Here is a 17,164-nt window from a genome sequence, read left to right on the forward strand (position 1 = left end):
GCAGAAAGCCTGCAGTGCAGATGTAGCCCATGTATTTTGTGAGTGGCTAACTTTGTGGAAACATTCAGAGAGGGGGAATTATGTAGTCCTTGAATTGTGAAGAATAGATTGTTTAGTGATGTACCTTGGCTCATGATAAACCAGTGATATGTCAATATCACAGCTGGTCCACAAAGAGCTTGTATCTTTTTGCTAGCGCTCTTAAATTAATCTAGAATGAAACCTAGGGTAAGAACACGAGGACACCTAGTCCAGTGTGTTTTTAAATACATTTGCAGCCAAAATTCTTTATTTATTTGCTGTACCGGTTTTTTACTGTTAATAACAGAGACCCACAACAGCCGTTTTCATGGATTAGAAATGTCCAGTTCAAAATTCTTTATGCTTATGATACACTGCCCCAGTTTTTGGCATAGTAAATCTAACAGCACTGCAGAAATAGGCACCACTTAAAGATGAAATACAGTCTGACTTTCAAGTTATAACCTTTGATTATCATCAAAAGTAACCAATTAGAGGCATTAAACTATGATAGAATGAATGTTGCAGAGGAGTTAATTTACACATGTGATTGGAATAGAGTTTTTTTGCTAAAATATTTATTGCAAAGGAGACCATAATATTCTGATTTTTAAAAACTCCATTCATCTGAAGAAGTGGGTTGTGCCCATGAAAGCTCATGATACCACCCACATTTTTTGTTAGTCTCTAAGGTGCTGCAGGACTATTGGTTATTTTTAAAATTTATTCAGTTACAGACTAACACCCCTATCCCTCCGAAATTGTCAAGATGCAGGCACTGTAATTGAGTATTCTGGCTGCACTCAAAGAAAAAGCAGGAGAGCACCAGACAGAACTTCTGCAACTGTTGGGAGGACAAATCTGGAGAAGTCACAAATGTTCTTGGAAAAATTGAAATGTCTGTCACTATTTTGTTGGGGTTGTCTTTGTGTTTGGTGCTCTCCTGGCATTTAAGGAGGCATTATTCCTTTTCATTCTGAGGGCTAGTTTTCTCTTGTGCTTCCTTAGCTGTATGAAGAGATGTAATGGAAGATAAAACACACAGTCTCTCCTTATAGTAGTTAAATTTGGGAAGCTTCTGTGTGAATTTATCCAGCTGTGAATTCTGTAAGAATAATGTGGTAAGGTTTCTGCTTTCCATCAAAATAAGTGCTTCCTGATTGATATAAACAGTCTCCTTTCAATTAGGGTGGGAGTAAAGAACAATAATAAACCTTGGGAACCCATTTGGCATTACCTAGCAACTGGTCAAGGCCTCCATATACCACAGCAACCTTGACCTAGTTTCTGTGTTAAAGGTCTTGGGTTCTTTGCTGTTTGAGTGAGAGCCTGGATGTTATGTGACTGCTTCAAATGCAATTTTAAAAATGGAGATTTGTATTGATTTAAATATAAAAATGAAAACACAACCAATGAAGTATTTTGTAAATCAAATTTTGTATGTATTTTACAGTGCCCCAATATTTTTCATGTTCAGTTTTTACTCTTGAAAATGCATACTTTCTCTGTAGAATTTGTTGGGGGAGGAAGTTAAGCTGAAGGATTTGGGTAACAAATAGAGGACAGTTTGAGACTTAGCACCTGGAAAAGCATTAGGTTGGTTTAGGGTGGTGAGAGGTATTTCTGCTAAAATGTTCAGCAGTGGAACAGTTAACACTGTTGACTTTTAAGCTGGCATCATTAAGTTCCAGGGTCAACACCTTTTTGATACAAATAAAAGCAAGTTCATGCTTAAAGCAAATTTTTCAAGCTATTTGCAGAGTCAGACAGAAATGACTACATCAGTTAAACTCAATTGATGTTTAGGTGGTTTTCCATACAATCACTAATAAGAGCTAGTGCTAGAATTTGTTAATTGAAAATATTTGCTGAGTGCATATATTGTCCGTCTTAGGATATTAGTATTATATTGCTCCTGAATATTGGTAAAAAGTGTGCATAGTTTATTACACAATGAATGAAGCAATAAACAAAAATGTCTCTAGAAATCTTATGTTTTAAATCATCTGGATAATAAAGAAGCTGATGTGATTTTGAGAGTAAAGTATTTAATTTTAATTTCTGAACCATGCTTTTATAGTCATCCGATAGGTGTAACCAAAATGTCATACTTAACTGATAGATGTAGTCTGAACACTAAAAGCCAGAAGTTAGTTCTAATCAGAAAGTTCTGTGGATTTGAAGAAATCACTTGCTCCCTTTTCACATCTAATTTTCCCTATCTACAAAGTGGAGGGACAATATCTACCTCTTGGATTGTTATATGAAGTAATGCTTTTGATGTGATTTAAAAGTAAAAAGTTGTAAGTGAATTATCAAATTATTTAAAGTTCTAAGTTAGTTATTATTACTAATAAAAGTTTGGATCTGGTTAATGACACTGGAGATTTGTAGGCAATACATTATTTGATTCTTGCCTCTGTCCGATGAAGTAGCTGGTTATCAAATACACACACACACACACACACACACACACACACACATGCGCGCGCGCAAGCTACGCTGATATGGTATCATATGTAGAAAAGAGTACTTACAGAAATGTTGATTAGTCTCATAAATTGACTTGTTCTGAGTCCTTAGATTAACTAAAGTAAGCAGGAACAAAACATAGTCATAAAGGGACCATCCTCATGGCCTTAAATCTGTGTGAATTAAGTATCTGGGATCATACTTCTGGGATTTAAGATTTTTAAAAAAATACCATGTGCTTTTTGGGTGGCCTGCTTCTTCACCATTAAAGTTAATGGGAATTTTTACTTTTAAATGCAAGAATTATCTGAGCCTTTGTTTCCATCTTTTTGATGAATGGTGTGCGTTTAAGAAAGACATTACTTAACCTCTTTCATATTCATCTTCAGTCTATGAAGTACACTACTAATTAACAAGTAGTAACAGTAAGGTGCTCAGTAATCATTAAATAAACCTATACTGTAATGATTTAGTCTTTGTGTTAGTAGGTAGAAACTTTGAAAGCTATGTATATTTGGAATATAGTCTCATTTAAAATTGTTAGCAACCTCCTACAGAACCTTGTTTAAACTTAATGCAATTTCTCTAAACTTTAACTTTAAAATATGGTTCTGTAGAAAGGGGCTAACACAGATAGAAAACTGTAAGTTGATAAGGCCTTAGATGTTTCAAGCAGTGAGAAAAATTTTCCACATTTTGGATAGTTTTACCTCAATATATGGGCTAAACTAATTGAGTAGTTGTGTATAATGGTTTAGAATGATGAGCCAATGTAGATTGCAAATTGGGCAAGTATCCCATATAAGTAAATTAATTCTGAGTTGTTAGTCTCATCACCAGAGTTATAAAATAGGAAGCAATTTGATGTCAGATTAGTCAATGCCTTTAACCTGGAACAATGGAGAACTGGGTTGGTTTCTTGATTGAATAACATAAAAATTAGATTGGTGGGTTCATCCTAGTTCCTAATGAACATTGGCCCACATGCCAATCATCATAAAGAGGAGTCAAAATAAACAAGTGTTGCAGGTCATATAATTGACGGAGTCTTGGGAGGGTACAGTTGACCTCTGCGTTTGAAAGGACAGTCACTTTCAAAAACACAAATCAATGACAAAATTTAAACTAAAGCTATTCAAAAGCAATAGGACATCTCAAAAAGTGATTTCAGGATAGCTGTGCTTCACAGGTAGCTGAAGCAAGTTGGCATTTGGTTTCATGCCTCATGCACTTTCAGGCTTTCATGCCTGAAATCATGCCAGAGATCATCTTCTCTGTGGTATGTTGTGTTTTGGGCAATTTTAATTTAATTAAAAATCCAACGGTGAGAGAGTTACAATTTTGATCATGGTCCTATATTTTTATTATTCCCTCTAATGCATACATTTTCAAAAACGTTGAAAGTCTCAGAGGGCTTGGGGTGTTAGTCTGTAATCTAAAAAAACACCTTAAAAAACAACAATGGTCCTGTAGCAACTTAGAGACTAACCAAAAAATATATAGATAGTATCAAGAGTTTTCATGAGCAGTTCCGCAGACTCTCTCTAGAAAGCTCAGTCACCAGGTATGCAGTGGCATCATCAGGAATAGTGTTACTGACAGCTAGTAACACTGCACAAGACCATGTGACTGCGCCCTGCCTAAGCACATAAGCCACCACATCAGAGGTTTATACAACTGCACATCCACTAAAGTGATATATGGCATCAAGTGCCAGCAATGCCCCTTTGCCATGTATGTTGGCCAAACTGGACAGTCGCTACGACAAAGGATTAATGGACACAAATAATATATTTGAAGTGGAACACACACAGAAACCTGTTGGGGACATTTTAACTTTCCCAGGCACTCATTAATGGATTTAAAAGTGGCTATTCTCTGACAAAGCTATTTCAAGAACCAGCTAGAGAGAGTCTGCAGAACTGGCCTTCGTATGCAAATTTGATACTGTCTCTCATGCTTGAACTGGATTATATTCAACACCCAAATGGTATCAAAAGCTAAGTATCGGGCACTTACAGTTTACTCATTTAGCATGAACATTTTGACAGGTTTTTTTTCTCCTTTACCCCTCCTCTTTTTCTGCTTTATAATTCAACCTCTGTGCCTCATGTTCCATATTTGTCATCTGACGAAGTGGGCTGTGCCCACAAAAGCTCATGATAGTATCTGTATATTTTTTGGTTAGTCTCTAAGGTTCTACAGGACCATTGTTGTTTTTAAAAAATGTTGGTTTGCTTTGGCAATGTGATTGATAGCTCTTTCTACCATTCTTACTTAAGTCATATATTTTTATACTAAACATCTTATTACCTTAGTTTTATTATTTCAAAATCAAGGGCGAGTTTGCTAATGTCTGACTGCAGACTGAAGGAATGTTAATGAATAGTGCCATTGAATTTTCAGGTTTGAGCTTTTCTGATCTTAAAGAATATAAGTGTAAGCAAAAATATTATGCAAGCTGAATAAAATTTGAATAAATATAGACCAGATGTAAGTATAGGGGCCCATAAAATGTAATACAAATATTATCCATATCCTTAAAATAAATCTATATTTTAGCATGAAAAATTATATTCATATTGAAGTTGTGGGTTAACCTCTTATTTTTTTTATTGGAACTTGGCAAGTGAACATTTCATGCAGGGGTTTGTACTTAAATGGGAAACAGATTTTTTTTCTAAACCTGTAGAAAATGTTTTCAGTATTGTGAAATGAAAAATGTTTTAATGTTAATGTAGTAATACATTTTTACATTATATTGCCTGTTTCTATTCACGTAGTGTTTTAGCTTTGCATTTTGGGTATCTGTTAATCCTTTATGAATGTTAGTAATTCAAAAGGATTCTGCATGCAGCATGGTACATTAAATACATTTTTTATATAAGAGGCGTTTTGCTCTTAATCAGCGTTTGGTTGCTCTTGCTGAACTTTTGTCTTCTGGGTTACATTTAGATCTGTGAATTTAGAAACAAATACTACTATATACCACAGTTTATTTGGTGTAACTTCCTCTGCCTACAAGTAACTAGCACCTGGATTTATTTTAAATACTGGAAAAATCCTTAGGTAGGGTCAAATTTTTCAATGACATTCTTCATACAACCAGTTGACTTCTTCTGTTATCCATGAACCAGCCTTTAAAAGTTTTAATGACAGATTTATAAGGTCAGAAACAAAATCTGCTTTCTCTCCTTTTACTGTGATGATTGATGATAATGAAACAATTAAATTATTTTACTTGTCCTGAGAGTGGATGTGTCGGTAATCCTATAGTACTTCTAGTCAATGGAAGGTTCTGCCCTCTTTATCAACTTTAATAGCTATGTTTAGTGGCTGTAATATACTTTACTACATAGTGAATTTGTTTGAAATATATTATTCTGGGTTAGGCAAATGGTATGATCAGTTAACCAAATCTGAATACAATGATTTCTTTACAAGATTGCTTACATTATGATGTGTATAGTTTACCATCTATAGTTCCCTTTTGGGAAAGGCTCCAGTTCATACAGAATACTTAACATTGCATATTTTATATCAATAAAGTCTACTTGTGACCAAGAAACTATTGGACATAAAATACTACCTTTAAAAGAGCCTCTATGAAAAAGTTTATTTTAAAAAACTTTGTGTTAAGAAATTCTATATTACTTGTTCTTTAAATCTGAGAGACAGTAAGTAATATGTCCAACATTAATCATATATTTTTGGAATTTTATTTTCCTGCTCTCATCCTATACAGTAGCAGTTGAACAGCTCTTATCTCCCATTGCTTGTATATGGGAAATGGAAATAGCTGGACTTCTTGGAAGAAAGGAGTTATCTCTTACTTTAAGTGGCAAATCATATAAGCAGGAGCCTACCTACTTCCTGCCCTGGTTTTGTCTTTTGATATTGGAGGTACAGAGCACCTGTCTTAGCCCTCCTGCTCTCTTTCTCTCACTGCCTTTCCTCTCTCTCTATCCTAGGAGAGAAGGAAATAAAATATAGGAGGCAGCAATGGAAAAAGGATTCAGACACAAGCTGGATAGATTTAATCTCTTTGATGATGCCTTTGTCAGTGCCAAAATTGTGGCCAAATGTTATGGAGGTTTTGCTGGTGATCCATATAGATATCTAGTTCAGAGACTAGAACAACACATTAGAGACAGGTCAAATTAAAATTAACTAAGATCCCTTTTACGGGAATTAAGCTCTTTTGGAGATGATCTGGATGAGATTACTAAGGACCATTTAGTGTAATGTGAAAGATGCTTCTTCATCAGAAATTCAGGCCTCCTCTCTTGTTCAGGCCAAAGTTCTGGAAGTGGAGGATTTTTCCTCTCTACTTCTTGTTCTTATTCAACATTCTTCACTTCCTTTTTTCTTTGCAGCATGGTCTACTTTCTGTTTCAGCTCTGGCAGGCAGGACTCTCTTGCATCTCCCTATTCCCCCCCAAATCCCATCTGTCCCCGTGAGCAAGCAGGCTGTCTGAAATGAAGACCCTCTCCACTCCCTCATAGTGGAGGACCTCTGGGCCAGTTGAGCCTGGTATTTTACTTCCAGTGTGTCCTGAACCTGACACAGATTGAGGCTTCTGCATAATCCTGGAGCTGTGCTTCTTCAGCTGCATTTCTTTGCGGAGACCCTCCCCAAAGATCCATACTTCTCTCCCTACTTGCAGGTGACTTCTTTTGAATCCATAGAAACGAGGTTGAAAGCCCTCCAAGTGCATCATTAATAATCTATAACCTGTCCTGGAAAACGATTCCTCTCTCTCTCTCACAGACAGCCCCCTAACTAGAAACTAATTATTTCCAGCAACCATGCATCACACCTCAAACATACTCACCAGGAGCCCACCCTTGCAATAAACTCCTATGCCAACTCTGTCCACACATCTACACAAGCGACATCATAGGGCCTAACCACATAAGCCACCACATCAGAGGTTTATACAACTGCACATCCCATAATGTGATATATGCCATCAAGTGCCAGCAATGCTCCTCTGCCAGGTATATTGGCCAGCTGGACAGTCTCTACGACAAAAGATTAATAGACGTAAATCAGATATTCAAAATGGTAACACACAAAAACCTGTTGGGGAACATTTTAACTGACCCCAGCACTCATTAATGGATTTAATTGTCTTACAAAGTAATTTCAAGAGTCGACTAGAGAGAGTCTGCAGAACTGGCCTTCATATGCAAATATCTCTCACGGGTTGAACAAAGATATGAATTGGATGGGCCATTATATTAAACACCCAATGACATCAAAAGCTAAGTATTGGGCACTTCACAGTCTGCTCTATTAGACTCGTTTAGCACGACACTTTAATTGACAGGGTGGTTGGTTTTTTTTTCACTTCCCTCCTCTTCCCCCTTCTTTTTCTACTTTTTATTTGAAGCTCTGTGCTCTTGCTCCTTATTTTCATCTGAAGAATTGGGTTGTGCCCATGAAAGTGCATGATACTATCTGTATATTTTTGGTCAATCTCTAAGGTGCCACAGGACCATTGTTGTTTTAAAATTTTTTTTTAGTTACACGCTAACACGGCTCCCCCTCTGAGACTTTTATTCATTAACAGGATATATTTTAGTTTTATGATCCTGTGATTTGTGTTTTCCTTCCCTGTTACCCCCAAGTGCTTGCAAACCTTATGATTGGTCTTGATTCCAACTTGCATCAGGAAGGGGCTCTTTGTCTTTGCCACTTCTTGTCCTTCTGAGCAGGAGCAAAATATATTGCAGAGGGTTTAACTTAGGTGTCATTAGCTCACCACAAATGAGGATTGGGGGCTCAGTCCACAAATGTAGAGTCAGGTCTACAAATGATGTGATAAGCCTATCTTATAGATGGCTTGTGTCAGAACAAGTGGTGAAATTTCCCTACGATTGTCTATGATTCTCAAGTCTCAGGACTCACCCGATGAGTGTTTCCTGTTTAGCAAGCTGATTTCACCCCTCTTTCCACAGTCACACAGCTTCGCTGAAAGTTGGGTTAGGGTAATTACATCTACTCCCTAATGCCTGTGCTCTGTTTATGGTTTTTAGATATCCAGGTCCAGAGAGTCGTGATCTCTGACTAATTGTTCTCTCTTCACTGGACATGTAAACCAATATATTTGCCTCCTGGTTTTCTTTTCTAAATGTTGCTCTTCCTTGAGTGAACCAAAGCTTTGCGCACTTGATGTAATGAGAGCATAATCATCTATACAGACAGAACAAGATCCTTCAGAAATACATGCAAGCTGTAATGCTCTTTGTAATGTTTTTTTTTTTTCTTTGGGAACATCTGCTGTTGGCAATAGGAGTGCATCACTAGAACCTTCCCTGAATTATATCTGCCACTGCCAACAGTTTCTAACCTCAGTAATAAACAAGTCTGAACTTCATTTCTTGCAGATCTAACCAACCCTATAAAATACTCATAACAATGAAGAGTCTGGCTTTAAATTATGCCATAAAAAGTAAATGATATTAATACACCACACTACTTCAGGTAGAGTTCATGTAGTGCAGACACCAATGTGTAAAAATGATAGAAACCTTGTAAGAAGTACTACTCTGAATTGGTGAGCAAAATATTGTAACCAAAATGTAATTGGCTGATGAATGGGTGTAATAATGGTCTTATCCCCACATATCTGTAACGTAGCCTTACTTATTTTCACATTAATTAAATTATGGAATGTTGTGGATCAGTAATCATCAATTTTAAGCAACTTTTGGAATGGATGAGAATAAATGCATAGAATTTTGTTTCTACAGGATGCTATAGTTATACATGAAGTTTATGAAGAAGGGGCAGCAGCTAGAGATGGCCGACTCTGGGCTGGTGATCAAATTCTTGAGGTAAATTAATTGCAAAGCCTATTTTAAAGATATTTGTATTGAGTCCGAAATTGCTTTCTTCAGAGCTCTAACCATTTAGTAGATTCTGATGCTTGTAATGAAGATACCAGTAACACTATGTTCATAAAGCATTTTTTTAACCAATAAAAAAATCCCAGGATATATTATTTCACAAACTTCTATAAATTACAGCTAAAGATTGAGAATGTATTAAATTTTATCAAGCAGGATTGCTTTTGAATTACATCAGTGTCATTTACAAATGTACAATTGCTAAGAATCATCCATCTGCTTAATCTTTTATTTAGAAACCTGCTTTATAGTGTACCTTTGTTATGCTTTTATATTCCTTCAGAATAAATCGCAGTACTAGTCAGCATTAGTACATCATCTTCAACAGTATATATGTTTCATCAATAATCAACATAATTATCAAGATGTAGCACTTTATTATCGTTTTTATAAGCTTGATGTTGTATCTAGATCCCAGCGTGCCTTTTAAAGCATTATACTGAAAAAAATGAAGTGTTTACAGTTTATTTTTAATGTATTTTTAACTGCATTCTGTAACTATACATTGGCATAAAAGCTGAGCTTTGCAGAATCCTGTGCAAATAAGTGGGTGACTGCAGAGTCATTTCAAACTGTTCATGCAGGCTAACTTATGGGACATAGCCTGTGGTGTAAAACCTGTAGACTTGTATTTTGTTTCTTTAATTAGAGTAGTTTGACTAGTTGGTACATGTGCACATAGTCAACATCACATTTTTATTTGTAACTTAATATAAGAAAAAGACTGACAGCAGAATTGTTGGAGACAATTGGAAATTCAAATATATAGAAATAGAGAGGAGAGGGTTAAGAGAGGGATGTTGATGACTGCAAATTAGACTTGAGTCAGGCACTGATGGTTCTAGTACAGCTGTTTCCAGCGTTTCACTCTCAGATCAGGACAAATTCCCAGCACACCCATTTTGCTGTAGTACATGGGGTTAGAAAAATAGTGAGGGGCACTTGGGGAATTGTTTTACAACTCTTTCACAGAACACATTTTTTTAAATGTTAAGGTTATATTTGTTTTCACTTTATAAATGACTGTGTCTGAACAACATGTGATTATTGACCATGTGATAAAAATGGATGAGGTTAATGGATCCTCCGCTGACCAGACAGGAAAATGCAAATGCTTGTACACCATTATATTTGTATGAATTATACCTTTAAAGCTGCCCTAATGAGGCAAATGTACAACAGAACTTAGCTGACTTAAGCCTAATTAAATTTGTTTGACACAGCCCAATATATACATATATGTGTAAATTCAGTTTATTTTATAATTAATATATGACTATGGTTTGATATGAGTAGGACTACAAAAACTGATTTTTCTTCCTACATAGTAACTTATAAAAATATACAATATCATACTTATGTGTTTGTATTACATTCTACAATTACTTTATTATACTTTTATACAATTACTGTTTCATCTTTCCAATTAAACCTTTAAATTTAGACACACTTGCATTTTTTAATATATAACATGCAAATGAATGCACTGATCAGATAATCTGAAAATGTAGGCTTGGAAGGATTAAATTTTATCTGTAAATGTCATATAGCCAAACGCAAACTGGCGAAATAATATTTCCATCAATGGTAATCAAAGATAGGCAAAGTAAGGAAAACGTTGCTTGAGAACTTATTAGAATTTGATTTAAGGATATTTATTTTGTAAATTTTGACATGTGATGTTGACAATTAGTGTATTATCAAGCATAAAACTGTAACACTTTAAAACTCGGCGTCTACTGCGATTACATAATTATTTACTCTCTCACACTCAACGCCATATTTTTCTGCGTCTGCAAACATTTTACTTGATAAAACTAGGAGATGCTTAAAACTCAGAATTTTGTGCAACTGTAAACATTTTGATAATTTAAAAAAGTGCAAAAATAAACATTGATGTCTATTGAAATTATGAACAAATAAAAATTGAATTCTGCCACGCCATCTTAAAGGATATTGATACAGATACTAGATTTGGCTAGATATGGAATCTGAATTTCAAGTTTCAGTACTTTTTCAATATTTCTAAATTCGCTCAGTGCCAATGCACTATTCAAGCTTTCTCTGAACTAGAATGCTTTTCAGATTAGGTCAGGAAGCTTAACTGAGAGCTTCTGTAGTGGTCTTGTGTGCCATCTATTGGAGCAAAGAAAAATAATCATTTTATAGCAATCTTGTTAAAGCTAAAATATTTTCACTTCCTAACTTTTCTGTAAGTTTACATTTGAATATAGTGAATGTAGTAATGAGAACTTGAAAAAATAATGCTCTTACTACATAGGAAAAAATCTAGTTTACAGCCAGTACATAATTTCTTCCTCATGTTTTCTATTCTTTAGCATAATGAAGTTGGGGGGAGGGAGAATCTAAGCTTTCATACCAGCAAAGAAAAAGCAACAGAAACATATAACGTGCAGAGGGAAAAAGACACTTTCTTCTTTGATACTAGGAAGAGAAGTAGCTTTATCAATAGTGAATTGAGATTACTGAACAATGGGGAAAGGCAAGCAGACAAGAGTAAATGCTACAAAGCCACTGATTGACAGCTTTCTGAACGGGAGAGCCAGGACAGACTTATAGAGTACATCTCATTTCAAGTGAGGTGATCCAGTACAAGGCATCATAAGAAAGTACAGAGTAGAGTGTGTAATATTTTTTAAATGTTGGTCTTTAGAAGATAGTGCTCAGCACCATAAAAGATCAGGCCAATGAGTTGTTGGGCCTAGACACCCAAGTTTAAAATCTTTTGGCCTGAAATTTGTAGTAGTGGTAGATACTTTTTTTTAGATATTTACAAGTATGAGTTTTCCCACAGTGATCTATAACACTCACCTCTGCTCAGGACAAGAGGTGATCAACTAAAATATCTATTCGATTTTCCTTGCTTTTCACTAACTGACTTTTCTATTCACTTTGGCTGATTAAGGCAGTAGGTAGGTATCTGCAAATACAAATCACTGAATGTCACATATTGTGCAGTTAATTTTAGTAAACAGGAATTTTGCCTGTGTAAGGACTAGGGGATCGAGCCCCAAGTTAGAACCAATTGATTGGATTTTAGATGACATTTGGAATGATTCTGCCAGTTTACTCTTCAACGGTTTGATGGTTATTCCAGGTTAATGGTGTTGATTTGAGGAATGCTGGTCATGAAGAAGCTATCACAGCCTTGAGACAGACACCTCAAAAGGTGCAACTGGTTGTTTATAGAGATGAAGCTCAATATAAAGATGAAGAGAATTTGGATATTTTCTATGTAGATCTGCAAAAGAAATCAGGCCGAGGATTAGGCCTAAGCATTGTTGGAAAACGGTAAGAACTTGTCTTTACTGCACTGGCATTCCAAGTGAGAATGTATTGTGTCATACAAACAGTTGCAGCCATTATATGTAATGTGAAATACAGAAAGAATGACTCAAGCCGCAAGATCTGACCACTTCATGGATGTTTTCCACCCTGGGGTTTTGATTTGGACTCCTCTAGAAATAACAATGGCATGTATGTCATGTAATAACACTATTTCTGAGGCTATTTGTTGTTACCCTTAGTATTTGGCATTTTATAACTCATAATATTAATAATATCCATTTATGAAAAGTATGGTCTAGTGCAGGCCTGGGCAAAATACAGCCATGGGCTGCATCCAGCCTACCAAGCCACCGGATCAGGCCTATGGTAGCAGTGGGGAGCCCCAGGCAGGCTCCCCAGCTTGCCCCGCAGCCCCACGTGCTGTGCAGAAACGTGGCTGCAGGGCTCCGTTTCTCTTTTAAAATTGGGGGCGAAATTTTAGGAGCCGCCCTGCTCCCAGAACATTCTCATTGGCCGGTTTCTGGCAGAAACCAGCCAATGGGAGCTGCTTGTTAGAATAACAGTCAGCTAAGAAGAATCACGCCCCCTGTCCTGGGCTCAGTTATTCACAAAGCACATGGCCAGTCAGGCAGGCTGGCTAGGAAACATTTTAAGCTCTGCAGGCAGGCAGGCTAGTTTGGCAGCTGACAAGACGCTTGGCTACTGCCTGTTTCTGGCACTCCCCGCCCTTCTCCCCCCCCCCCACGCACACACTCAACATACCCAAATCCTCTGTCCCCCTCTTTCACCCATACCTCCTCCCAGATCTAACACTCCAATCTCCTGCCCCATATCACAATCTCCTACCCAAGGTCACATCCCAAACCCCTGCACTCTAGTCTCCTGCCCTAGGTCACAACCATCTGCTTCATTCCAACTCCCTCCAGATTCCAGTCTCCCTCCTGCACCCCAGTCTCTTACCCTAAGCTCCCTTCTGCACCCAACCTCCATCCCAGACCCCACATTAATATCATGGAAGAGTGTGGCCCTTGACCACTTTCCAAAAATCTTGGTGTGACCCCCCCCATCAAAAATTACTGCCCTCCCCTAGTTTAGTGACTGAGAGTTAACCACTCTTGGGTTTTTTATTCCCAGTCTGTGACTGCTGGCAAGTCCTACTCTTCCTGACTCAGCTTTCCTAGTTTTAAAATACGCATAGTGCTGCTACCTACTAAGGGTGTTAAGTAGCATGTATTTTACTAATCGAATAGTCGATGCATTTTTGTATCGACAATTCGATTAATCGATAGGGCGGCGTTGCCCCTTTGAAACTCCGCCACAGTGGCGCACAGCTGATCCGGGGCTCCGTGCAGCACTGCTGCTTTGAAATGCAGCAGTGTTTCAAAGGAGCAGCACCGGACAGAGCTGGGGATCAGCTGTGCGGCACTGCCCCTTTCAAACACCGCCACGCCGCATGGAATCTGGGCTCCCTACAGTGCTGCCACTTTGAAGTACTCCCTTCTTCCCTCCTCCCTTGCTGCCTCTATCTGATAGAGGCAGCAAGTGGGGAGGAAAACAACTAGTTGACTGTCCTGTCGATTATCCAATAAGTATTTGCTTATCCAATAGCAGACTAGTCCTTAACATCCCTAGTACCTACTATCTGGAAGTGTTTTGAGGATTAATTAGAGAGCTCTTCAATCACTGATTATAAAATACTAGTAAAAAATGGGGCAATTAATAACAGCTGCTTTAGTAAAAAATAGCTTTTTGCTGATGTGTTTTTAAAACTGTTCTGTTAAAGTTGTTTGTATTAAAGCTACAGTATATTAAATGTATCGTCTATTGCTAGAACAAACTTCAGGTCAGCACAAGAAAAGTCTCTGATCAGTCTTGGTGCATGTAAACATCACCCCAACTTCTGTTTCTTATTGCAAAAAAAAAAAATCATTATGCAATTATCCCAACTGCTTGTGGTCAGTAAAGATTCTTTGGTAGTTTTCATAAGAATGGAGATGTTTAACCCCAGTGTTGTGGATATATTTTCATGTGGGTAATTTAATTCTGCTTCCTCGAATTGGATATGGTATTCTCCAATCCTCCCCACAACTGTCTCCATGCTAGACTGTTGTGTAGTATTGCTAAGTGCTCCTATAGTGGTTGTGTTCCCCTTCCCCCACCCCCTCCCGGAGCTTGCTGGATTTCTGTGAGAGATTAAATTATTCCTCTGTACAGTTAGTAGTATTAGATATCATTTTGTTTGTGAAGCACTTAAGATCCTTCTGGATAAAAAGGTACTGTATACATTAAGAATAGTAATAGAAATGTAGCCGTGTTAGTCTGGTGTAGCTGAAACAAAAAACAGGACTATGTAGCACTTTAAAGACTAACAAGATGGTTTATTAGATGATGAGCTTTTGTGGGCCAGACCCACTTCCTCAGATCAAATAGTGGAAGAAAATTGTCACAACCATATATACCAAAGGATACAATTAAAAAAAATTACCTCTCTTTGGCCCTTTACTAATCCACGCTGAAATAGCTGGACTAGGTTCCAAGAGATTCTTTAGGAGCTACTAAGGGCATTCTTCCTTGTTCTGTGGCTGGTAGAGCCACTCATCTTGTCCACTTCATGCTTTAACCCAGCTCTACCCTGCTTTTGCTAGCCTCACTCTCTAGCTACATGGGAAATCCCACAGAACTGGATCCTGCACTGCCCTGGGTACACAAATTTATATGCAAACTACAAAAATCTCTGTACAGTTCTCTATACTCTTCTCTGTGCCTGGGGCCCTCTAGGGCTGCAAAGAAGAGATTGGATTTGGCCCTGTATAAGGGGAAAAAAATCTAACATGAAACACTTCTTACCAAGCATTTCAAGAGATAGTCCAACTCTATCCTTAGCAGATTGTGCCTTGGTTTCAGGGCAGTATTTTTATATTACAGTAGCATATGCTTTTCTTATTTGAACAGATTGTACACACCAGAACTAATAGCATAAGGGGGAAGGGAAATAGTGCATTTTTTTTATTTTAATGAGTTTAAAATCTGTAGCTTATAATCACTTCAGAAGGTCAGGTGTAGTCTAAAATTAGTTTCTCAGCTCCCATGTTTCTTTTAATGTCTCTTAAATACATGCAATCTGAATTGAACACACAGAGACTAGTGGATTGTGTAATTAGCCATATGCTTCTTGTATTGTCAGAAATGGAAGTGGAGTGTTTGTCTCTGACGTTGTGAAAGGAGGAGCTGCAGACCTAGATGGGAGATTAATACAAGGAGATCAGATCTTGTCTGTTAATGGGGAGGATATGAGAAATGCCTCTCAGGAGGTTGTTGCTGCTATCCTCAAAGTAAGTACATACTACATTTTTAGATACGAAACTGCAGTTACTGACAGTGTGCAAGGTAATCATCTTGGAGTGTAATTTACACATAACCAGGACAACCTAAAACCGATTATCAAGACAGATAGGAATTTGATATGGAAATTACATTGAGATTCATTTCATTTTAGCTGTACATGTATATTTATGTAGTGGCAAAATTAAGATGCAGATATTATGTTAGGCATTTATTTGAGAGTCTAGCCATTTTTTCAAGCGATGGAAAAAACATGAAAACTGAGAGGCATATAATATTGTGGAACTGAAACTTTTCTAGCTTGCACTAACCTAGCAGCCATCCAATGTAGTGTACATTTGTTCTAGCTAAGGCTTTCTGCACGTGTTGGTGCCATTTTTCTGAAGTACTTGGGATCAAATCCTGATCAGACATACATCCAGAGCACAGACAAGTCTGTGCAAGGAAACTCTGCACCTTTCTTTACTACACATTCAATAACACTGTCCATGGAACTGTGGAAAAGAGTATTATGGATGGGCCTTGGGCATACGGGGCTGGATAAAAAATTAGGTTTTAGGTTTCAACATTCAATGGTTTCTTAACATTATGGCCTAAAACTATGTTAGTAAGTCTAGGAGAGCAGAAATGTCACAACCCTGTTTAAATACTGTGTATTATATTTTATTATCTTCCAAGTGTGCTCAAGGGCTAGTGCACCTAGAGATTGGAAGACTGAGAGCTGGTTCTTGGTTATCATCACGGAAAACATCCCAAAGCAATCAGGTTAGTGACAATTCTATCAACAGACAATAAAGCCACTGCGGTCTGCATGGAATGTAGATGAAGACCTGTTTGGAGCAGCTGACATAATCTGGGTCATAGATTATTGTTTTAAAATTATCATTATGCAGTACTGTTCTTTTTCATCATTTTTAAGTAAATCTCATTGATGTATAAACTGTTTCAACCAGGTGTTAAATACTGGGCAAGTGAAAAGAATGAGTCAGTGCTTTCCTTTTCAGCACGTCTCTGGTTTGAACATACCACAAACATTTAATCACTTTTCCATCTTAGAAGTTCCCCTGTGATATTTTGAGTCAGCAGGAGGCCACACTGATGCACA

General features: G+C 37.3%; 1 protein-coding gene across 10 annotated transcripts in view; it reads left to right on the top strand.

Moving 5' to 3' along the window:
• Positions 1 to 17,164, top strand: part of PATJ (PATJ crumbs cell polarity complex component) — a 225,361-nt gene that overhangs the window by 186,156 nt on the left and 22,041 nt on the right. For all 10 annotated transcript variants that reach the window (XM_075936118.1, XM_075936115.1, XM_075936122.1 and 7 more), the window contains 4 exons: positions 9,253 to 9,336; positions 12,527 to 12,720; positions 15,902 to 16,049; positions 16,738 to 16,824. In XM_075936118.1, the coding sequence (XP_075792233.1) occupies positions 9,253 to 9,336; positions 12,527 to 12,720; positions 15,902 to 16,049; positions 16,738 to 16,824 (513 nt within the window). The remainder of the gene's footprint in view (positions 1 to 9,252; positions 9,337 to 12,526; positions 12,721 to 15,901; positions 16,050 to 16,737; positions 16,825 to 17,164) is intronic.

The sequence above is a fragment of the Pelodiscus sinensis genome, chromosome 9 (genome assembly GCF_049634645.1).
Source record: "Pelodiscus sinensis isolate JC-2024 chromosome 9, ASM4963464v1, whole genome shotgun sequence".
In the NCBI taxonomy this organism is placed as follows: Eukaryota; Metazoa; Chordata; order Testudines; family Trionychidae; genus Pelodiscus; species Pelodiscus sinensis.